The sequence below is a fragment of the Periplaneta americana genome, chromosome 16, assembly GCF_040183065.1.
Source record: "Periplaneta americana isolate PAMFEO1 chromosome 16, P.americana_PAMFEO1_priV1, whole genome shotgun sequence".
Lineage (NCBI taxonomy): Eukaryota > Metazoa > Arthropoda > Insecta > Blattodea > Blattidae > Periplaneta > Periplaneta americana.
The window spans coordinates 163,078,804-163,105,127 of NC_091132.1; the positions used below are offsets into that span (position 1 = coordinate 163,078,804).

General features: G+C 34.9%; 1 protein-coding gene across 4 annotated transcripts in view; it reads right to left on the bottom strand.

The window, feature by feature from the left end:
- The window catches only part of LOC138691704 (zinc finger protein ZFP2-like), a 93,080-nt gene that overhangs the window by 18,896 nt on the left and 47,860 nt on the right, over window positions 1-26,324 (bottom strand). For 2 of the 4 annotated variants that reach the window (XM_069813977.1, XM_069813974.1), the window contains 2 exons: window positions 11,808-11,890; window positions 7,988-8,161 (listed from right to left, as the gene is read on the bottom strand). Coding sequence is in view for 3 of the 4 variants with exons in the window: in XM_069813974.1 (XP_069670075.1) it covers window positions 7,988-8,021 (34 nt within the window). In the remaining variant the exon portion in view is untranslated. The other 2 variants (XM_069813979.1, XM_069813978.1) reach the window with 1 other exon arrangement.

A 26,324-nucleotide genomic window follows, 5' to 3' on the forward strand; every position in this document is an offset into this window, starting at 1 on the left:
ATTTGATGATTGGCTGGGACTTAAATATAGAGAAACACGCGGAATTTTGAATGTTAAGATGCGTAGGATTGTAAGAAGATATTACACAATACATCCGAATTACAGATTTACAAATACTATGTGATGCCATAAGTCCCGCGCCGTGGCATCGTGGTCTAAGGCATCCTGCCTAGGACTCGCGTTACGGAATGCGCGCTGGTTCGAATCCTCATAGGGAAGAAATTTTCTCATGAAATTTCGGCCACTGTATGGGACCGGTGCCCACCCACATCGTGATGCACTTGGGGAGCTACGATAGGTAGCGAAATCCGGTTGCGAATACCAGCTATAACGGCTGGGGGAATCATCGTGCTAACCACACGATACCTCCATTCTGGTTGGATGATCGTCTACCTCTGCTTCGACATGTGGGCGTGAGGCCAGCAGCCGGCTGGTCGGTGTAGGCCCTTCACGAGCTGTAGCGCCACGGATTATTATTATTATTATTATTATTATTATTATTATGTGATGACACATCTTGTGCATGCTGTCACTGTAAAAACAAAATATATGAGAATTTCAGAAGAAAACAGAGTAGGTGTTGCCAGTGAATTCAAACTTGTGATATTTGCAGATATGAATTTTCATTCAACTGATCAAAAAAGAAGCCAGAAGGAATTTATGAGAGTAATAATAGTCTTACTTATGGTATGAGATGCTTAGGTAAGGGTGGAGAAGGTACTAATTTTTTGTGTGGGATAACGAATATGCCCCCACCTATTGTACGATTTGATGCTACAAATAAATGCATACCTACGAAGTAGCTGAAGAAAGTATGAAAGAAGCAGTGGATAATGTAGTGAAGGAAAGGTGAGAAAAGGAAGTGTTACCACCAAATGAATTAGCCACAGACTTGGCTGTATGAGTGGATGCGGAGAGGGCATACATCTCTGTACGTGGTAACATCAACAATAAGTATCGACAATGGGAAAGTCTTGGATGTTGCCCAGGGGCGAAGCTGAAGGGTAATCTGTGAGCCTTAGATTACCCATTGGATTTTGAAGAAATAAGCGCATTTATATTTTCTTGTTTTAATTGGTATAGGTAAATGAAATCTCTAGTTTTCGGTCTAGTTACGGAAGGATTGACGCCAGATCCTCGGCGCGGAACCAGCACATAACTACAGTGTGGCTACTCGTTGATACTGCTTCAAACCAGGCTCACGGCAGCAGCTAGAGAAAGCATCTGCGCATGCGCCAAGCGGAATGCTTGCATACGTCACTAATGCTAGACAGCTCTGTGAAGAGCCTAGACTCAGCAGCACCAATCTCAGAGTCTGCTTCTGCTACAAACGTCCTGAAATTCAGCTACAAATACCAAAATGAAGCCACACACATTCAGAGAGTAATACACAGAATCCACGACCAATGCAATAGTTACAATGTTGGAAGGCGGATGTGTTGGAAATGTCATTCATTAATTTAGGGCCAGTTCATTTTTGTTGCATAGGCGACTCCCAATAAAGACACTGTCAGGTGTCGGTGAATTCATGAATCCAAGAATTGATGGTTAAACAATGGGCGCTATTCACATAACAGGAAAAGAAAACTGAAAATACCAAAGCTTTCCTTGCCATAAATAATGGTCGCTGTGTCCGGAATTCAGTCCTACCTTAAATTTTCTATTATGTTTTCGTAATTTTTTGCGGAAGCGAGTAACTTCTTATGACTATTAGAGTGTGAGAAAATAAAATTTGATAGAAGAACGTGTTTACACATTAAATTGAGAGTATTCACAAATAGTCATTCGATCGAATCTCATTCAGCTACATTTTGCCATTGGACTATATAGCTAAAAGCTACGTTTACCGAAATCGGCCACGATTGGCAACGCTGCAGTCTGTCAGTGTGTGAGAAATAATAGGGCAGTATTCATTTTTCGTCGGTCTGTTTCCGTAAAGTGCAGATGTGTTCATTATTATCATGTATCATTCATTATTCACTTAGGGTCTACGTTTTTATTCAAATAATCACTTGTGGGTTCGGTATTTCGAATACACTTATAGTATAGAATTCGAATTAGATTAACTACCAAAACGAATGTGAAATTTAAAATATATTTAACGGTTGGTAAAGAATACTACGTGAAAACGAACTTTTTCTAATGGCACATTTCGACGCAGGAGCATGACTATTGGTTAGCAGCAACGTCTTTAAATAACGACGCGGTGGTGAAGTGAGAGCGGTATTCCAGAGCATGTTTGTGAGTTTAAAAACATGGATCACAAACGTTTATTCTGACCAAACAAAGCATTTGCCTGCAGGTTTTTTGCTGAAATATTTTTTGAACAATGGCCTAGAAAAAATCTATCAAGAAACAGTGCGGCTCTTAAGATTGATTCTCACCTTCCCTGTATCTACTGCGTCGAGTGAACTAAGTATGAGTGCATTGAAGAGAGTTAAGACATTTTAAAGGAACTCCATGTCAGATTCTAGACTGAGCAATTTGAGTACCTACTCTGGCTATTGAGAAGGGTTTGTTAAACAGTCTTTTCAGGGATGACATCTTCAAAGAACGCATCATCGACATCTATTCAGAGCAAAAAACACCCCGACTGGAGTTTATGTAAAAAAAAAAAAAGATATATATGTATATACTTTAGAATACCCAGTTGCATGAATGTAGCTTCGCCACTGATGTTGCCATCAGTGTGCAATAGAAAACCCTTGCCAGATTCAGCAGCAAAGAAGCAATGGACTGATGAACATAAAATGATTTGATGCAGTAATTACAGTGGTTCCAGTGGTGGCATTGACATGTTCAGTCGATCCCAACCACAATATGGAGTTGATATACTCTGTACGTCTTGGGGATGGTGACTCATCCTTCAAAAGAGTCTTAGATGCAAACATAGCCTATATAACTTGGTGAGAGACTTGTTTGGCTACTGAAAGACAAGACAGGTGTAATCTTCGGTGATGGCAAAAAGTTAGGTGGAAGAGATAGATTGAGTAAAAAAGAAAAATAGATTCCCTGCAGAGCTATTATGGAATGGCTATAAGAAAGAATAATTGCAGTGTAGAAGACATGAGGAAAGCAATCTGGGCCACTTACTTCCTTAAATTGTCTACAAGTGAGAATCTGATGCATCAGTTGTGATCCAAAGAAGGATGGTCCAAATATAATATCGATAGTAGCATAAACATTCACTCCCGGAAGCAGTAATAAATTGAATATAACCTATATTCAGTTCATTGTCAGACCCTGAACTTTTGAAGAAATGCCTACATGGCAAAACTCGAAATATATATGAAAGTTTCAATAATTCAATATGGATTAGGTGTCCCAAAACTAGAGCCTGTAGTGCACACTATAAGGATCTTACATCATATTGATCAGAGGCAGATAACGAAGGCATAAGAAAATTTTCAGAAATCGCAACAGAGAGCAAGGAAAGAGAGAGGAGGTAAAAGGAAGGACGAGGAGGAAGATGACTATGAATATGGGGAACACAGCTTTTCTGTCATCTATAACTAAGAATGTATTGTTTCAAATTAAAAAAATAAATAAATAAAACTTTAAACAGGGTTCCCAGCCACCTATCGTGCATCAGAGAAAATGATTAAAAGTTTTGATGTGTTTCAGTGTAATCAGTTTTTGACTCTTGAATTCTATATGCCAAATTTCTAGGTCGTTTTCCATTTTGTTGTACTGTGAACATCAAGAATGATAAATGTAGGTACTTTCTGAAGTACCTTTTATTTTAATAATTTCCCATCACTAGTCCGTCACTTGCCTGTACTTGCTCCACTGATACCAACAGCACCTGACAGGGGAAAGACTACTAAGCTAGAGGGTACATGGAAGGCGAGAAACATAAATCTTCAAATTGCTTGAACCTCGACTGGAGGGGTGATATTCCTTTTTAGAAATGAAAATGGGAAAATACCCATTGTATAATATGCAAGAAGCACATGATACGCAGAAAAACCTTATTTAAAACAACACTATGCCAATTTGCAGCCTATGTATTGTCCACGATTAGTAGTATATAATATGCTTGTGAAAAGTTCTTCTCCATAATAAGCATATGTAGCCAATTCATTTTATGTAATTTTTTCAGAAAAGTCTATATATATTGACAGTTTATTGTTTCAGTCATTGACAAGACTTGTAACTTATTATGTAAAAGTTAATACCTAAAACATACACAACAGTAAAGTCAATGACTGAAACAAACTTTCAATATGTAGCCAAGATTAAGAGCAAACATAAAGAATATAAAATTACAAGCTGTTTTGCGGCTTGCAGCATTAAAATATCTTATTACGGATATTGCGAAAATAAGTTAAGAAACAAAGAAAGCCATTCTTCCAGAAAATAAGTTCTGAAGTTACACAGATCTTGTTTTTTTTTAGAAGGTTATTTTACGACGCTTTATCAACATCTTATGTTATTTAGCATCTGAATGAGATGGTGATAATGCCGGAGAAATGAGTCTCTGGGATCCAGCACCGATAATTACCTAACATTTGCTCATATTGATTTGAAGGGAAACTCCGGAAAAAACCTCAACTAGGTAACTTGCCTCGACTGGGAATTGAACCCTGCCATCTGGTTTCGCCGCCAGACGCGTTATCCGTTATTCCACAGGTGTGGACACGTTGTAATACTGTTCTAAGACACAAAAAAGCACTAATGTTTAAAGTGTCAATGAAATTAGAAGTCAGTCTAAACAAATAGAAAAAATTTTCATGATTGGTTTCAATTAAACAAATGAGTTATTTTTAATCATATTCTTCTAGTACACTTCGACTTACGCAGTGTGCAAAGAATATTAAATATCTATTTACTGTGATCGAATTAGAATTCATGGTCATGTTATGTTATGTTATATTTTATTTAACGACGCTCGCAACTGCAGAGGTTATATCAGCATCACCAGATGTGCCGGAATTTTGTCCTGCAGTTCTTTTACGTGCCAGTAAATCTATTGATATGAGCCTGTCGCATTTAAGCACACTTAAATGCCATCGACCTGGCCCGGGATCGAACCCACAACCTTGGGCATAGAAGGCCAGCGCTATATCAACTCGCCAACCAGGTCGACTGTCATGTTATGTTTGTAAAAAAACTGAGTTCTTAAAGGATCGTGTTTCTTCCTGTATTTACAGCAATTGTTGTTAGGCCTTGAAAGTTAGAATTCCCACCCACAAACTTGTTACTAGGGAAAACTTTCTTCATAACATAAAACTATACTGAAAAGATGCATTACAGTGCACTTTTTGTTACTAGTTACCATTACAGTGCAGTACTGCGAAGGCTTTGGAATAATATTCTTCTAAATTTTCAATGCAAAATATATTGTATTTGCAATTTTAAAAATATGATTGTGCAAAAAATATTGTACAATACACGTTTGTAAAGTGCATTACAAAATCTCAGAAATTGAAAAAGTTCCTCTGCTAATTTTTCAAAATGTTCCTACATTTCGTAAAAAGCACTTCCCAACCTTGTATCATAATATACTTTTGCTAGTAGTAATCAATTAATTTTTCTTAAGTAACATGTTTTATTTATTGTATATTTTTCGAAATAAAATATGTACCGGTATTTCTAAGAATAAATAAATTCCTTGTACATGTACAGACAGCTGTATTTCTACTACTAAGAAAATGGGATGGGACACAATTCTTTCGTTTGTTGAAATTTTTTTCAATAATAAAGTTATTCCTGAATCCTGATACTCATGGCTCACCGCCACAATTGTTCAACCCTTCCTCAGTACATCATCCCTTCATTGTCTTCTGTAAAAGATACGTAAACAGTCTCATTTGGATTTCTTTCCGCCTAACCTTGGAGCAGTAAATGACGAGCATGGGGAAAGATTTCATTAAGAAATATCTGAAGTGGAAAGGGGATATAAAGGAAGAACATCCAGTATGCTTGCAGACTATTGTTGGTTTCTTGTAAAAGACAACTCCAGGTCTTCTTATAAACTGAACTCATCCAGAAAATCCTTTTAAATGGTAAGTTTAAATTCTCATTTTACACATTAAATATTTTTAATGTTGTGTTTTTTTTCTGTTTTATACTATGTAACATCATTTTTATATCCAGTACACGTTTTTCAAGTATTGTGAGGCCTTTTGAATCCCTAGTCTGTTGCAATTCTATCAGTAGCAGTGAAAAATAAAAGCAAAGAAGTTTTTCATAAAAAAAATTAATTCATTTTCTCCGGAAAGTGGTATACGTGATGGGGCAATTTGGATTTTAAATTCAGATTTAGGGCACACATATTAGTAATAATCACCTATTTTTATTTCGGAGCAAGAGAAAAAGAAAAAATTTGTAGTTCAGTGATATAACACAAGAATCACAGAACAGTAATGTCAATGATCGGGCCAATATTTATCATGTATCATATATCCCTGTGTATCAAATGTCCCCAGTCTTCTCTACGACCTACAGCATGATAAGCTGCCTATTTCTATTCAAATAGGCCTAATCTCCTGATAGCACAAGCGGATTTTGTAGAAATGAATCATATATAAACACTCGTTGCATAATAAAATAATCAGACAAAATAATTATTTGTCGTTCGAGTTCTGTTAGCGAACTGTACAAATCAGTTAATAAACACAAGTATTCAGACTCGAGTTAAGTATTACACTGCATACGGTACATTACCTTCAGCTGTTACCGCAGATCCTCGAGACTGTGTGGATATCGGCCGGATAGAAGTGTCGCCTTTCATTGGGTCACAGATTATCTAGTCAGCCTGTGAAATGCCTTTGAAATGAAATACCTTCCAGAGTAAGCTTTAGTCAGCTGGCTACGGACTGGAAGGTCCGGGGTTCGATCCCAGGTAGTGACAAGATATTTTCTAGTTGGCAAACTTTCAGAACGGCCACAAGGTTCACTCAGCCTTCTATAAAATTGAGTACCGCGTCTTTTCCGGGGGTAAAAGGTGGTCAGAGCGTGGTGCCGACCACACCACCTCATTCTAGTGCCAAGGTCATGGAAAGCATGGGGCTCTACCTCCATGCCCTCCAAGTGCCTTCATGGCATGTTACGGGATACCTTTATCTTTACCTTTAGCAGTTCATCATCCTGAATATACACAGTACTGGTTTTGTAAAAATGCATTTTCATAACACAAGAGATATTTTGTTCACATACACACATACTAACTGTTATGACCACTTGAAATTAGCGCTACGAGATTCTGAGTACAAGAAGATACACGACAGTGTGACGTGTCCAATATAAAATAATACTAGAGAAACCAATCCAACAGAAGATGTTGGTAGGTACGCAATATGGAAGTACGGTATGTAAAAAATTATAGTCAATATGAAAATAGATAAATCGTAGCCTAACGTGATATAAAACTACGAAGAACACAGGTGTAATGAAATGGACACATAAATGACTAAAAAGAGCCCAACCCAATCTATACTACTAATAAAACTGTAACGAAAATTGTTCTGGTAATTTTACCTTTTTCAAATATAATTGGTGTTAACATGTATATTTAACTATACTGAGACCAAAAATCGCATTTTCTAAATTTCTGTTTCCATGTCTGTCTGTATGTTTATACCGGTATGTATTTTCCTGTATGTGCTTTGAACCTGGTTGAGTGGAAGAGAAGGCATGATGGTCTTAACTCTGCCGAAAAAATAAAACTATTACTATTATTATTATTATGATGTTGTGTTTTCACGCCATAATGGCTGAACCGATTTCTATAAAAACTAATATATAAATATTGTAGATTATATTAATTTGTCCTACAGAATTTATCTGTAATATTGACACTAATATTTTAACCCAGGTCCTTGGTTCTATGTACCAAGCACTCTGACCACTGAGCTACGCCGAATTCAATCCACAGCACCGGATCGAATTCTCCTCCTTCGATGTTTCTCCTTAAAATATTAAGTAATATATAAATGTTTATTTTTAAAATACATTTAGAATATCAATATATTTATCCACATACCTTTTTCCACTGAAGCGTTCTTATTTTCCTCCATATTTGCCAATAAACAAGATACTGCTGACGTGATATTGCAGTAGTAAAACAGACAGAAAATCTTCTTTCTTGTACACTAAACAGTCCAGTCCAGCTAACAACCATCTGATGAGCATGCTGAAACCTTAAAGACAGGAACTGCTGAAATGTTAAAGCTTGTATTTGTATTTATTAACAATCCATGGTATTCATACATTGCTTCACAGCTAGAATATGGAACAAGTCAAATAACTTAATACTATTATAAAGTCTATAAAGTCAGTCTATACAGAAGAGATTTACAATATAGTCTACTAGTACAACACAAAGTTTTAGTATCAATTTCATGAAGCGTTATTGAAAGTCATGAATTCACCTACAGAATAGAAGGCGTGAGAAATTAAGTACTTCTTTAATTTTGCCCTAAATAATCTTATATTTTGAGTTTCATTTTTTATATCGATAGGGAGGCTATTAAAAATTTTTACTGCCATATCACGCACTCCTTTTTGATAGCACGATAGACTTGCCGATGGAGTATGAAAGTCATTTTTTGACGTGTATTTATGCTATGAACTGTTGAATTAGTTACAAAGTTTCACGATTACATAAGAGGAAGATTATTAATGAAAAAATATACTGACAAGCCATGGGCATTATTTGTAGTTTTTTGTAGTTCCAATATGCTGTCAAGTTGTTGTAGAGTGCAGCATGAACCATCGAAAGCCACAATGAGAGATATCTCCCATGTCATATACTTCTACATACGGAAGAAATAACGATCTGAAGGTTGTAGTCCATATGCAATATTCGGAGGTATAATTTATATTAAGGGGAGTCTGTACATTATAAAAGTTACAAGTGTAGAAAAAATAGGGCATATGTAACATACCTTTATGCATACAACCGGTTAAATAAATTTAAAATTCCACTGAGCAGTTGGCAAAAAATATACATTCATAACAATTTTTGCATTCAGAATGACTGCAAATTAATTTTTATTCTTGCTGAAGATAGAAATAAACATTTTTTTCAATGATTATGAGAGAAGAAAATTCGCTCCGGCGCTGGGGATCGAACCTGGGTCCTTGGTCCTACGTACAAAGCCCTCTAACCACTGAGCTATGCCGAAGTTCAATCCACAGAACCAGATCGAATTCCCGTCCTCTAGTGTTTTTCCCTTTATGGTCTGACTCCATGTTCGACATATATGCTGACATATATTAAGTCAACTACCATTATACAAGGAGCGCACTCAATGGAGTGACTTGGTGGCCGGGATTCCACAATATATGCACGAAGGATCTGCGTAGAGATTAATGTTTGGTCCCACAGAATTTATCTGTTACGGTAACAATGATTATTAGAGGAGAAAAATTCGCTCTGGTACCGAGGATCGAACCTGGGTCCTTGGTCCTACGGAATAAGTGCTCTAACCACTGAGCTATGCCGAAGTTCAATCCACAGCACTGGATCGAATCCTCCTCCTTTAGTGTTTTTTCCCTTTGTGGCCTGACACGATGTTCAACATATATGTTGACATTAAGTCGACTGCCATTATACAGTGTGTCCAGTTGAAGACCTCTACCGATAAGATTCTAAATGCGACTGGGGACTAGCCGCTCGACGACCACAAGATTATTTAAATGCAGATAGCACGACAACGGTCTGCAGCCTGACCAATATGGATGTCTAATATGAGTTCGCGCATTAAGTCTTTCTGTGTGTACTGTGTATAGTTTGGAGTTTGCTGTGTGTAGTGAGTTACTATTTCAGTTTTAGTGTTAGTGTTAATCGCATTTACAATCGAACAGCGTGTTTGTCCGCAGAGGTGGGAAGGACATTACTCGCAAGAGAGCCAGATCTCTTGCATTGGAGTGCCGCGATAGCTGCGCTGAGCTGTATAGCCTCCTGCCTGGAGACCTGTACAAGGAGTGCACTCAACTGAATGACTTGATGGCTGGGATTGCACATTATATGCACTGTTGGGCGAAGAATCTATGTAAAGATTAATGTTTGGTCCTACAGAATTTATCTGTTATGGTAACGTAGTTAATTTTTTTAATCTACTGTGTAAAATGCCATCACATTGATATTCTGTATTAATTTCAGACTTCTGGGTACAATACTTTCTGAGAAAAGGGTACCAATATCCCAAAAAATAAGAAAGTGAGGAAAAATGGTGTCAGAGTTTCCATATCTTGCAATGTTAAATTCCTCAATTTTGGGTGCACTTTACTCAGAGGTGATAAAAGATACATATGTAACAAAATAGAGCATATATAACATACTTTTATGTATACAACTGGCTAAATAAATTTTAAATTCCACTGAGCGGTTGGCAAGAAAAAATTTTTTCATAGCTAATATTTTTTGCATTAAGAATTACTACAATACTTTTGCTGAAGGTTAAATTATAAATAATAAAATTATATTATCATTTTACACATATTAAACAACCAAAAAACGATAAAAGCCAAAATTCCTTTCTTGTCAAAATTCGGTATACAGACTCCCCTTAACAGATTTTCAGAATTGTGATGCTCTTCCTCCAATATTTGTATAACAACTCTTTATTATTGTGGATGCATAAAACTTATGCAAAAGCAGGCTGCGAGGACTAGATAATGGAAGAAATGCTTCTTTTAGAAATGAAGCGAATAATTGCTGTGTCATCTAACCTGATGAACTCCATTTAACGATTAAATTTTCAGCTTTAAACACCATTTCCTGAACAAACAGGTTTGGTCAAAGTTTTCCACTCCGTCATATTATGGGCATGAAGGTGTTTGATTGTGTTGTTGTCTCTTTAGACTGCACTACGCCATAAACATCGGATATTCCTTTAATTTCTAATGTCCTTCCCATGGGCATTCCCTTATGAAATCCACATTCATCAGCATTATATATATGGTCAACATTGAAAGTAGTCACAATTTCACTACATTCATTTCTAAAACACTGCATTACAGCAACATGCCATGCCTTATCCTGTATTATTTGTCGGTTTGTTACAAAAGATGTCACTTTTCGAGTAACTATATCATAATCCTGTTTGAAGTTATAACAATAGCGATTTTCTGTAAATCACGATTTTTAACTATTTCTTTCATTGATCTCCGTTCCATAAATTCATTAAATGTACATTTATGCACTTCTCTAATCTGATCTAGGAGTTTTGGTGACGTTGAACTTGTTCCTTCATCCTATACAATTGTCGTTCATTTGAAAGCCAAGTAAAATGATGTTTCATGGACGACCAGGTTCTGTGGCTGAACTTCTGTCTGTGATGTTTTGGAGGTCCAGGAAGTAACCAGTAGTTAATCACTTTAACCTTCTCTTCGAATGAAATTTCTCTAGGTTTTTTCTCTCGAGTTGGTGCGTATTGTGAATCAGATTGCTGTGAAGTACAGGATTCACTATCTGTTTCATTGTCAGAAGAAGATACTGATTCTAATATTCTACGTTCTTGTTCATAGCGCACATTGTCTTCTTCTTCTTTTTCTGGCTCATTTACTTCAACATCAAGATTGTGGTGTATTTCAACATTTTCCATTGCAAACATTCTAATCACTGTGTGCATTTCATTTGTCAATTCTGTTCCTTTTTCCGTAATTGTAGGGTCTGTATCTGTAGTAAATCTTACGTGATTTCTGTAACAAAGTATATTGAGCTGTCCATTTGAATAACCCGATCCAAATGTTGGACACTAAATATTAACATACATTAAAAATCAGAATCCTCCATCATTATATATAAACGAAACTATGAAAAAATGGAAGAAGACAAATCAGCACTCTACACTTACCTCTCAGTCGATACTGCATCCTCCTCTGAAGATACTTCCCGTGTCTGTTGCTGCTGAAGTCTGTCAAGATCGAAGGAATCTTCCTAAAAAGAGTGTAATTAATGAGGGAAGGTTAGTGCAACATCTGGTTTCCTATGTCAGTGACATGATTCTAAATCCTAATGAGTGAAATCAAATTTTTTTAGTAAAGTTATAATGACTCATTCAGTATTGAACTAGTTTCTACAACCATCTATGATTTAGATCTTCCACATATCCTTCCTTAAATTCAAACTATTTATCTGTATTAACCCCAGCAATACAAACTCGTGGCGGGGAGGTAGTTTATACCCACCTCCTCCGAAATTTATATTTTAAATATTTAATTGATATATTGAAAATATGAAAATACTATTATTGCCTGTTATGAATCCTTCTATCTTATTGTGTTATTGTTTAATCGTTTTCACTGATAGTTCTACTAAAACTAGTGGCTTGTGCAGCAAATGCTGCAGACTAAGTTCATTAGAAGTTTATAATAATGATTTTTCAATTTTATTTCCTAGACATGATTCCATATATTATGAGAGTTACTTGCTTCCACAATAATGAAAGATCTAACATTGAAAGTAACATAACACAATGAAGTATAAACTTGTCAAAAAATCTCTTTTAAAAAACTTCCCTTTCAATGGATTTTATGCCAAATACATTTTCTTGGACATATCTGTCTTCATTTCTTTCAGTTTCAATGCCAAAGCTCAAGTAAAAACGTCAAGACGATCAGCGGTTTTTTCATGTAGAATTGAAGTAGTAGGTCATTGTAGATTATTGGCAAGAATATGACATTTTGGAGTGTATTAGATACCAGTGAAAGCTGGACATCATTTTGGCCACATTAAAACGTTAGCATAATAATATGTTCAATCAATGGCGTATTTATTGGTCATAAGCTCGTAATGAGTTTTATTGTTACTCACTAAAGACCAGAGATCTAAGTTATTCATGTATTATTCCACATATTTTCAACAGTAAACACTGTTGTGAGAAATGCACTCCTGAAATGCTGAATATAAGGTGAATGCTACAGCAGAGTTGTAGAATCGTATAATATACATCCTAAGTAAAATTATTCATAAAAATCATTAGCTGTTTAGCGTTTTATTCGTTGCTGGTTGCGGGAAATAAACCAACTCATCATGTCAGCAAGAAATAAAATGCCCTGTTATTCTTCGTACTGTAAAGTGATGTACTTGGCAGCGTTCACGAATCTGATCGATTAAACTAAAAGAACATATTAATATTGATATAGGTTGAAGACGTAGCTAAAATAGGAAGAATGACTCAATTACTAATGCCTCTGCACTACTACCTAAGATAATTACAGAATCAGACATAAATATCTACGCCACACCTCCATTAATATCTAAAAAAAGACTTAAGATTTATAACTACAAAAGTATTCAATTTTTTATAACAATAATGTCTTATGTAAGTTTTGTAGCTTTCAGTAACATATAGGTATAGTCGTTACTCAGAAAATTATAGAAATGAAGATCTAATATAAGATATCGTCTACATTTACTTACATAACCTCAAAAGGTTTCACTTTCATATCATAAATATTATCAGTATTAATGTTTATCGTTAATAACAAACACTCACGCCATGGAATTACCTATAATATTTAATTGTTAATGGTGATAATATCAACAAACCTTGAGTTTTGTAGTTTTTAATAACCTATACACAGCTATACGAAGAAAATTACACAACAGACAATCAGATCTGCAAATTCATGATAATATTATAGCCTTTCGTAATAAGTTTTGAAGTTCTCAGTAGAGGAGTACCTGGTCGCTCTTTGGACAGATCCCGGTGCAGACATGGCTGCCCGGAGACTGAAACCCTTGCCCACGTCCAAGGTCAGTGTAACAGAGGTTTACTCCACCGAAATGCCAGACACCATCATGTTCGATCCTTAATTGCAACTGCTTTAAGAAAAAAGTCTTGGACAGTAGAAGAGGAAGTTTTTTGCCTTGCTACTAATGGCTCCTCTAGACGTATTGACATCATAGCGTATTCCCAGACTGCCAAGAAAGGATATATAATTGATCCTACCATAAGGATTGAAACGGGGAGTAGCCAGCCGAAGGATGTCAATAAAGAAAAGATCAACATTTATCTGCCAGCAGTTGATTACTTCAAAGTAAAATACCAGCTTGAAGACATTGAGGTGATTGGTCTTCTTATTGGAGCTCGTGGTGTGATTCCCAAATTCTTTGAACGCTTCAGGAAGACTTTTGAACTACCACAGACACTTACTGCTGACATCATAACTTCAGTTTTGAAACGCTCTTGCCAAATTCTGAGTCATCATATTCACTCTGTTTAATTTTTTTTATTCACTTTCTATTCATATATGTTTATTTTAATTTTCTTTCTACAAAATTTATGTATTTTTGATCGACATCGATCTTCTGAAGACCAATCTAGCTTTCCAGATCAATCCACCACTATGATAATTGACAAATCTTTAATCCGAAATACTGAAGCAGTACGTCTGGATCAAGTTCGGCAAGAAATTCAGTTATTTTCTAAAAAATATGAAGCTCTGTTGGAAAAGGATCCATGTCCTGGTGAGTTCAATACAATTTATAATGATTTTGTGGAAGCCCTTACAGAAATGAATCATAAACTACTGGGTCCTAAGCATCCTTCTGTCCGTTTTTATGAAATGAGAAAACAAAATAAAAACATTTTTACCACTAATGATAGGTGCTATCATGGTAGCAGTAATCCTCAAAAACAGTCAAAAAGAGACAGGAAAAAAAGAAACGAAAAATATAAATATGAACTTTTGCAATATCAATATTTTAATGAACGCAAACCGTGTGTTCGATCAATATTGAATAATAACAATACCTATAATAACGATCGCTGTCAGATACCAATACAAGATTTAAAAAATGCTATGGAGAACAAATGGGGAATTCCAAATAATTGTACACTTGACAATTATGTCACATTTCATTCTAGTCTACCTAATGATGAGTTACAACAGGAGTTTAAAATTTCTATAGAAGTTATTCAAAAGTGTCTAAACAAGATGAGGACTGATTCAGCTCCTGGACCTGATAAGGTTCTAATTCGGACTTTGAAATTAACTGAATGCTCTCCAATAATATCTCTTATATTGGACATAATGCTAAAATGGAAAATTGTTGCAGATAAAATGAGTGAAGCAAAAACTATATTAATTTACAAAGGCAAGGGGAAGAAGAATGATTCCAATAACTGGAGGCCAATCTCTATTTGTTCAGTAATTCGAAGATTGATTGAAAGAGTTCTTGATTCTACACTGCGGCAATTTGTTAACTTAAATGAAAACCAAAGGGGATTTGTATCGCAACCAGGAACATTTATTAATGGGTGCCTCAAGAAAGCTAAGCAGGAGAAGAAGGATGTCTCAATAGTTATGTTGGATGTGCGACAGGCCTTTGATTCTATTGGATTAGAACACGTAACTAATTGTCTGAAATCCCTACCTATTCCAGTATCTTTACGAGAATTAGGTCAATCTTTAATAGTGGGGAACTTTACTCGGATTCACAGTTCCAATCAGATATCTGATCCAATTGTATTGCAGAAAGAAGTTTTCCAAGGATCACCTTTATCCCCATTAATTTTTAATATGTCAATAGATTTTATTCTAAAACAACTTACGGAGAAACAAGTCAGTGATAAATTTGGTTTTAAGGTTTCTGAGAATTTAGACAATCTAACAATGGCTGCCTTTGCTGATGATTTAGTAGTCATAGGGAAAATATGTCAGCTGCTCAGGACGTAGTATTAATGGTGAAGGAGCTTTTAGAAGGCATTGGATTACACATTAATCCAAATAAATCAACTTCCATTAATATTGTAAAAGGAAAGTTACGTGAAGAGGATCTGATTCTTTATGAAGATTGCTCCATAAGAGGGATCAAACAAGATGAAACTATAAGATATTTGGGTGTATCATTCAATGAGGAAATAACATTTGATCGGGAGAGGGATCAAACAAGATGAAACTATAAGATATTTGGGTGTGTCATTCAATGAGGAAATAACATTTGATCGGGAGGCATTTATGTTAAGTCTGGAAAATGATTTGGAAAATTTAGTATCCACCTCCATGCTCCGTCCAGATCAAAAGCTAACATTGTTAACCAGTATACATGGCCTAAATTGATCTACCCATTGCAAATGGCTCCTATCCATCAGTTACCAGGAACATTCTTAGAAGATATTGACAAGTTAATCCGTAGTTCTGTTAAACAAATGCTTATGTTGCCATCTGATACACCTACTAGTATGTTATATGCAAGCAAAAACTACAGAGGTTTGGGACTAGTCAGAGCATCATGGGAAGCGTTCCTGCAACACTGCAACATCTGCATCACTTTAATATTAAATGAAAATCCTTATGTAAATAGTATGCGACCTTTGATGTCTGAACTTAATTCTTCCTGTCAACATCTAAGTCTCCCTTGTCCAGTTGAACTTCGTAAATCTGTGACTAGGAAATTAAGAGAGGAATTAAGAAATGCAGAATTCGAATCATGGAAAGTAATGCCTGGAAGAGGCAGAGGTGTAGAATTGTACAGCCAAGTACCTAAAGCCAACGCCTGGATTTTTAATAAGTCTGGACTATCTACATCTGAATGGGTAACCTGCCTCAAATTGAATGCCAATTTAGCAGCAGTTAGAGGAGTACCTGGTCCCTCTTTGGACGGATCCCGGTGCAGACATGGCAGCCCGGAGACTGAAAACCTTGCCCACGTCCAAGGTCAGTGTAACAGAGGTTTACTCCTCCGAAATGCCAGACACCATCATGTTCGATCCTTAATTGCAACTGCTTTAAGAAAAAAGTCTTGGATAGTAGAAGAGGAAGTTTTTTGCCTTGCTACTAATGGCTCCTCTAGACGTATTGACATCACAGCATATTCCCAGACTACCAAGAAAGGATATATAATTGATCCTACCATAAGGATTGAAACGGGGAGTAGCCAGCCGGAGGATGTCAATAAAGAAAAGATCAACATTTGCCTGCCAACAGTTGATTACTTCAAGGCAAAATACCAGCTTGAAGACATTGAGGTGATTGGTCTTCTTATTGGAGCTCGTGGTGTGATTCCCAAGTTCTTTGAAAGCTTCAGGAAGACTTTTGAACTACCACAGACACTTACTGCTGACATCATAACTTCGGTTTTGAAACGCTCTGCCAAATTCTGAGTCATCATATTCACTCTGTTTAATTTTTTTATTCACTTTATATTCATATATGTTTATTTTAATTTTCTTTCTACAAAATTTATGTAAACATTCAATATTGTAAAATTCATGTAGGAGAGTACACTGAGTCCTTCTGGGCTACCTCCAATGGGAGGCAGTTATTATCTTATCTCTTATCTACACAAATGAAGATCGACCTAATGGTATTATGATGTCATAGAATCTGGCAATCCTGGAGGCATGGCCTCCTAGTTCTCAAAAGTGACAACAGATGGATTTTGGAACATTAAAATCCGTTTAGCCGTTTTCCCGTAATTTTCATTACCAGTTCAAATTATATACATAGTGTGACAGCTGCGTCGGAATTCGAACGCATGTCCGACAGGGTGCACGGCAGACGAAATGTTGGTCGCTTAGGTGTGGCGGCGAGGGGAGGTTGCGCGCGCATCTGGTGCTTGCTGAGAGGAGAAGGAAGCAAACTGCTACGTGCGGTGTGAAGGGGGGGACGGACCCTCCCGAACAGAATCGTCCAGAAGTCCGTCGAGAACTCGTACTTTCTCGCAACTATGGTGTGGGTATAAATTACGACACGCGGGTGAGCAGTGGAACAGTCAGTCAGTAGTTGTACTGTTGTAGTCAGTGGACAGGAAGCCAGCCAGTCTTGTGTAGCAGTGAAGCCAGCTTCGAGACCGGAGTCCGACTTGAGTGTGTCCGCAGCTGTGTGAGCATTTGAAGCCCTGAGTTCGAGTGCAGTGGACCGCAGTTGGAGGACCTGAGTTCGAGTACAGTGGACTGTCTCTGAAGGTCTGTGGTTCGAGATACTGTGAACTCGAGTGACTGAACTAGAAGAACTGTGAACTGAGGACTGACAGTTCTGATTTGTAAATAGTGCTTTGTGAACATTAGTTAAAATTAACAGTTCATTGTTATTCTCAATATTCAAGTAAATTGTCATTGTCGTCTGTGGAGTGCAATAACGAATACTGTGTTGCTGTGTGGAGAGCAAATCCCATTGTTGACGGGAGTGGAATTAAATTGCAGAAAGTGAAGAGTTATTGTTAAGAATAAAGCTACATTATTGTTGTTCAGTATAAAAATTCACAATAGATATGAAAATATATCAAGGTGAACAAAATTATTCAGTCTTTATTGATGTAACTGTAAGAAAATATATTATGACCAGGGAACGGATTTATATGGACTAAAAATATATGAAATATGTAAATATATATGTAGTTATTTTTACCAAAATATGGAATTAAATATGGATTTTTACCAAAATATGGAATTAAATATGGACTTAAAATTATAAAAAAATGACTATGTACGTTAAATATTGGTACATTTTAATCAAACTAAACAAAAAATATAATGGACGTACCTTATCTTCCAATGTAGTTTCAACAAAACACAATTTTTATTGTCTGTTACCATAACAATAGGTTACAAACATTTCTTTCAAGTGCTGAAAAGTGAATCTTCTTCTATTGTCTCTGAGGATAGATTTATACTGACTAAAAGAGCGTTCGACGTCACAAGAAGTAACTGGTACATAATTCAATTTCACAATGTCTGCTGGGGATAAGTCCAAGTTAATCTTCACTGTTGATTCACCACTCATCACAGCAACAACCTTTTGTAGTTCTTCATATCCAGGGTTTTTTGAAAGTACAGTGTCCACCTTAGCTCTTACTGCATCTGCAACTTTACCTCTACCACGATTCAGTTGTTCCACAGTACTATTTATAATTTCAAAACTTTCAGATAGTGAAAGGTGCCTATTTTGGAGACTTTTGAGCGTTTTTATGATGCATGAAAATGTATGCTGAATGTGAGCTAAGTCATTCTTCACACTTATGTCACAGGTAACTGTTTTCGCAGTATCAATTGAGACTGCATCTTCAGAGTCCAATGCAAGGAGAACATTGTTAATAGAGTCTATATGTTCGGCATAATATTCAACTGCTTCTAGCCATGTACCCCATCTAGTTAAAATTGGCTTTGGTGGCAATGGAATTTCAGGGTACATTTCTTTCAACACGTTAACTCTACTGGGAGCTTTGAGAAATACTTTTTTCACTGATGAAATCAACAAATCTACTTTAGGGAAATTGTCTCTGACCACTTCTGCCACACGATGAAATGCATGCGCCACACAAGTAAAATGAGTCAATTTAGGATATACAACAGATAATGCTTGTCCAGCTTTGACCATATAAGGGGCAGCATCGCTAATAAAGAATAACACATTATCGTACATAATACCCTTTGGCCACAGGATACCCATAGCTTCGTTGAACAGTTTAACTATAGTTTTGTTATTGCACTTTTCTAGAACATCACAATGTAAAAGAATTCGTTCAGAATATTGTTCACTTAACAAACCGATAACTACATTACCAACAAGTCTACCTTCTTTGTCGGGAGTCTCATCAATGGAAACCCAAATTGAACTATCTTTAATTTCATCTCTTATCTTCTGTATTGTCTCATCGTAGATGGATGGAGCATACGTCTTCCTAAGTGTTGACTCATCCGGGATTGTATGTTGAGTATATTTTTCAAGGAATTCCCTGAAGACCTTATTCTTTAGTTTGTAGAGAGGAATATCAGCAGAGATGAGAGAACGGCACAGGTCGATGTTAAACTCAGATCTTACATTCGATGTTGTTGGTTGTGTTAAAAACAATTATCTCTGCTTGGAATTTAGTTGTTTGTTGGCCTGATGTTTACTAGTTGTAATGTGTTGTTGCACCAGGAACTTTTGTGTAGATGATACTGCACACTGACACAAATTACAAAATAATATTTTATTGTCAGTTGATAAACCATCTTCTTTAAATTCTGAAATGTAACTTGTTAGTTTTGATTTTAAATTGACTGAATGACGTACTTTTGGCATATTTACCGTCTTTATAGTATGATTTACAAAACTGAACCTATGTGTACTCTGACTGGCATTTAACTGTTGAGCTGCACAACTGAAGTCTGTTAAAAATTTTAAATTAAATTAATACAGTTTTGTAACTTACTTTCCCATTGTTGATAGGACTGCTAATTTTCAAATAACTCTGATGTTAAAGGGATTACTGAACATGTGTTTAAATCTCTATTGTTGAAATGTATTTTTAAAAGTTAATGGAATTTTGTTTTGTTTTATTGTTAAACCTAATATAATATGGACTGTTTTATATGAAATATGGAAAATATATGGAAATTAACGAAAATATGTACTAAACTCTAAAATATGGAAAAATATGGAAAATAAAAGTAGGATTTTTCAACCCTACACATTGTGAAACATAAAGATAATGCAAAATATAAATTATATTAGCTTTATAAGTAAATATGTATTTACATATAAATCCTTTCCCTGATTATGACAAATCAATATTTCTATTTTATTATAGTACATACTACTTGCCGATTACAAATGTTAAAAAAATTGTTGAGAATTAAACCTTTTGTACTAAAACTGAGGTCTGTTCAATGAAGATGCGCAACATTTTCCAGAGTGTTATGTTGAAGTAATTGTTCCAAAATATACAAACCTTTCAATTTTTCTCATTTATTATAATCCATATTATTTGTTAATTAAAAATGTTAAAAAATTGTTCAAAATTAAACATTTCTGTAGTGGTCACAAAATATCACTCCCCTCGTTGTTACTGAATGTTAATTAACAGCTTTTGGTATTGCTAGGATTAAAATACATAGGAATAAAGTTTAAATGCTGAAAATATGTGCATGTGGTACATAACCACAATTTGCTAAAATATCTAGGGTATATAAATATGAGAATAATATAGTTTGTGTGTAGATATCCTCAAAATGCAGATTCTTAAATACGATTTTGTTCTTGTCAGTTGAGATGTGGCGAAAATATTCGTGTATTTGTAGGGATAAAATCAGCAATAGTACTAGTATTGTAGCAGTAATAGTAGTAAAGCAATGATGTTAATATTAATATTAGTAGTAGCAGTAGTAGTGGTAAATGCAGTAGCAGTATTAGTGTGGTAGTAGCAATATTAATCATAGTAATGGTTATAGGTGTAATAGTAATACACATTGTTTTCTAAGTAATTAAATTTCCAATAAACTATTAGAGATCGGATTGAGATTTTTTCTGGAGTTATTAGGAATATTTTTTAATGCTGCTATAATTGATAATTAGCTTTTAAAAGTCTAACAACAAACATTTATCTTTGATAATCATACTACAATCATTTAGAAAACATATAACGAAACAGTTTTTTAAGACTTTAGATTCATTTTTCGAAAAATTTAAATTAATCTGCTGAGAAATCCAAAGTTTTTAATGTTGCGAAGTGCATAATTGTAAGGAATTTTATTAACATGCAATATTTTAAAAATATATGGACTTAGACAGTCCTGAAAACACACTTATTAGTTTATTAGACATGCAATTAAAAAGAACATAATCAGACATATGAAATTAAAAAATTTGTTCCATTTTGTGTAACTTTATGGGGAATGACTAACATGCAGAATTCACACGTTTGGTCCAAGGAAAATTCCCATGAGATTATGGTACGTAAGTTCCATACCACTTCAGTTGCAATGTGCAGTGCATGAACAAAAATGTAATTGATTCAAACATTTTCAAGGATCATCTTAAGGGGTACTTGCAATATTTGTGAGGAGTGATGATCATTAGAGCCGGATGTTTGGTAAAATGCCTTTTCTACTGGGTGAAGGTAAATCATTATTTGCATAGATATAAATGTGATTTGGAGTAAATGAAAGTGATAGGGCAAATTTTTATTTTGTCTATTTTGCCTTTTTAAGGCAAAGGTGTTTCTTATTAATAAATACCTTTTTTTTTTGTCATTTTAAAGCAATATTTCTTGTTTATTTACAATTTTATGATTAATTGCAATGTGTATGTAATTTAAATATTTGAAACAATGACTAACTTTACTAACAATAGTAAATAAAAGTAATTTATTTCGGTGCTTAATCTGCTAATAATCATACTTTAATACTATTGGTGTAATATGAATAATGATCGACAATCCACAGTTACAAATATAATATTGTCATGTCTTCACGATACCAAGAAACAGCTTTATAATTTTAAATATTAAGCCCATTCTCATAAAAGTTGTCACATATAATTTCCAATCGTTTGCTTTCATATTTTCAAATGTTACTCTTACAATTTTGTGTTACACGTGTTTATTATTGTAGGAGAAAGAAATCTGAGTGAGGAACAGTCAGTTATTGTCGGGTGACAGAAGGTATAAGATCGGTTAGCTAGAATGCCTAAATTCAGTAAACCATTGAAAAGTAAACTTCATGTTTGTTAGTGAATTTGGTGCTCATGTGATTTCAACCGATGGAACAGTTTTGCTATGTAAGGTTTGTGAAAAGCCGGTTAATCACGAAAAAAAGTATTTTATAAATCACCATGTGTCACCTACGAAGTAAATATGTGAGTTATGTTTATAAAATTTAAATTTATTGCTAAAATATATTATGCCTTTCTAAAATTTATAATGCCTTTTTAAAAGATTATTCCGCCTTTTTTTTACGTTTTTATTGCCTTTTTTCTGCCTATTTTAACTGTTATAAATGCCTAAACATCCGGGCTCTAATCATCATCCAGGACATTGGATAGGACGTGGTGGTCCCTTTCCTTGTCCACCTAGATCTTCGGACTTGATTTCATTTGAATACTGTTTGTGGGGATGATTTATACACATTGTGTGGGAGTGAACACCAGAGAAGAGTTGGCACAACGTATCTGCCTAGCAGTCGAGGATATTCTTGGCCAACAAAGGGAAATTAGGGAATGCAATGAGTGCAGTTCACACTCGGCAACTGCGTGTATTGCTGCATCAGGTGGGGTCTTCGAAAACCGGCTTTAAGGGGTTAGGTACAGCTTACAACAGTAAAATTTTTTAAAATATTGAACATTTTTTTCCTCCATTACTTGTACAATAATGAAAATTGGTAGGTGCAAAATACTGTCCTCCTGCTATATGAAAGAAATATTTTACTATATATATATATTTTTTTTTTTCAAAATTCAAAATGTTGGCAGGTCACTGTGCAGTGATGAAGTGTTTCCCTCATGACTCATAAACTTGTTAACTTTTTCATGTTCTCTCTCTTTTATTTTATTGCTGAAACTCATGTTTACAATATCATGCTCTTTCAACTACATTCCTTAATAAATAATATTTTTTTTTTTATTTTGTATTATAAGAAAATACTGACATTTGACCATTTTTTTTAAATGAATTTATTTTTTATTAGACAATCTATCAAAAGTAGTGAAGTGATTTTCGATCATATTATAGATATGACATGCATAAATACACACAAAAAATTTCATCACAGATTGTTGGATGGTTTTTTGGTTATGTGGGAAACGCTCCATCACTGCACAGTGACCTGAATTAAAAAAAAAATGTAAATATATTTTTTTTAATTGTAATACATACATACACATATATATATATATATATATATATATTTCATATATATATATATATATATATTTCATATAGCAGAAGGACGGAGTTTTACACATACTAATTTTCATTATTGTACAGCTGTCAAAAGAAAAAGTGGCCGCTCTCCTGAAACAAAGTTCCCTTCGGGTATCTTCGCTACAATTCGGAGACAGGCGATGTTACATGTTGTTGGACCACGTTGCCTGATATCTACAGTTATAACTGAAGTATTCTGTGTGTTATCGATAGCATAATGGTAGCGTTCAGGCCTCTTATTCATGAGGTCCTGCGTTCGACTACAACCACGTGCTTTTATGTTCTTTTTTGTTCTGTTTTTGAGAGAGACAAACTATACATAATGGCTCCTTTCTCTTTTACGATTATTTTAGTAATTAACATCAGGTTCATTAATATATTATGCCATGACTTTATCATTATGATATTGTGGCTGCAAATGGAAAGAAAAAAGATTTTATTCTCAATAAAAATATCTTTCGTGGCATAAACAAAACAAATTTACTGGCGTCGGCCTTAAAACATTCAAACAATTAAGCGTTCAAAAAACAAAACAAAAAGCCACAATTCAATATTTAGTCTATCTTCCTCTTATCTCGATCATCTTGCAGTCGAGTGGGCATGGAATTGACTAGTCTTTGCAAATAGCGACTGTTTTTAGACACGATATTCCAGGCATTCTGAACATACATACATAAGTGTTCTGTCCATGGGCAGGTCTTTCATTGCAAACCCAGCAATATCCAATCTTTCCTATTTTCTGCCTTCCTCTTAGTCTCCGCATATGATCCACATATCCCAATGTCGTCTATTATCCTTTTCAACCAGAGACCCAACCAGTTACTTTTTATCTTTCTAATCAGTTTCAGCATCATTCTTTCTTCACTCATTTTTTCAAACACAATTATATTTCTTATTCTATCTGTCCACTTCCCACGCACCGTTCTTCTCCACATCCACATTTCAAATGCTTCAATTCGTTTCTCTTCATTTCGTCGTAATGTCCATGTTCCTTCCCCATACAATGCCACACTCCACACTAAGCACTTCACTAGTCTCTTCCTTAGTTCTTTTTCCAGAGGTCCGCAGAAGATCCTTCTTCTTCTATTTAAAGCTTCCTTTGTTCATGTTTGCAGTTTTTCTTGGGAAGGATAGGCCTAAATGCGGTAACATCCCGTTGCTTTCCGCACACCACTATCTCTTTCGCATCTTATTAAATTCCAGGGGGCCCAAGCGTGGAGATGAGGAGAGTGGATTTGACTAATTGGGCCCTCCGGACTTCACCGAAAGTCACGGCAAGGGTTAAATATTAATTCTATCAGGATGTTTGACCCTATCAGAGATCGGGAAATCTCAATTAGCCTTTGCCCCCCGCATCCTGGACTAGCTTCTACGAATCATCAGAAAATCTTAAGAGTGTGATTGGGCCAATTTTTCCGAAAATGTTTCCACACTTTTGCCCTCGTAGCTCGGAATTTAGATGTCAACGTCTCAGGTTCAATTCCTCGTTACTCCTTTTCATTTTCTTGTGGTTCAAGATAGTATAATGTAATAATACAAAAAGAAAAACTAATACCAGCATTATGCAACTGGATTTTTCCAAACCTAATATTAAATTTATGTTATTTATATCGCTAAAGAACGATTACAATATAAATAACTTGAATATTATTTATACAGTATCACTAAAGAACGATAACAGAATATAAATGATAAATATCGGTTTGTTTAATTAATATAAGATATTATATAATACGTATTTAATTATCTAAATAAAATAACCTATTTTACAAAGAAAGATGTTTATTTGTGTTATAATAATTACCTACATAAAATACAGATTATTTATATTGCGAAAGAACAATAACAATATAAATAACTTGAATATTATTTTATAATGCTAATGAAGGAAAACAATATAAATGATAACTTGAATATTATTTATATCGCTAAAGAACGATAACAATATAAAAAACGTGAATATTATTCATATCGGAATTTCACAGATTTATTACAGATGTATTTAAGAAATTGTAGAAGAATAGTAATTAGTAACAGTGTCCTATTTATTCTTCTTGGAGCCAAATTTGTAACTTTTAAAAGTGTGGTTACTATGTTGAAGTGTATGTGTTGCAACGGATGCTTGATTTATTATGTATGTGAGTCAGTTATGGGATGCTTGATGTCGTCGCAAAGTCGTAATTATAGTTTGATTGTGTTTGTGTGACTATTGTGTATTAATTTATGATGTATGGTACGGAAAGCTGCATATTTGTGTTATAGAAGTGTTACGTATGTGTGTTAATGTTTTTGTATGTTTCAAATTGATAACTGATATTTGTTTTGCAATCGCAATGCCTAATTTACGGATTGTTTATGTTTTGTTTACATCGCGTAAGCTAATTTAATTTTCTTTTCCATTTCTCTTTATGCTTATCTTTTTTGTGTATAAAACTATAGCCCTAAGAAACATATGTAAAATAGGGCTAACCCCCATTGGAGATACTGTAGCTACAATGGTAATAATTATTATTCATATCGTTATAAAACGGTAACAGAATACAAATGATGACTTGAATTTTATTCATATCTCTAAAGAACAATAACAAAATATAAATAACGTGATATCCATGAAGAACGATAACTGGATATAAATGATAATTTGAATATCATTTACATCGCTAAAGAACGATTAAAAAATAAAATGAAAACTTGAAGAAGGCGCGAACCCAGAACCTCTGAATCATTAAACAAGCACTCTACC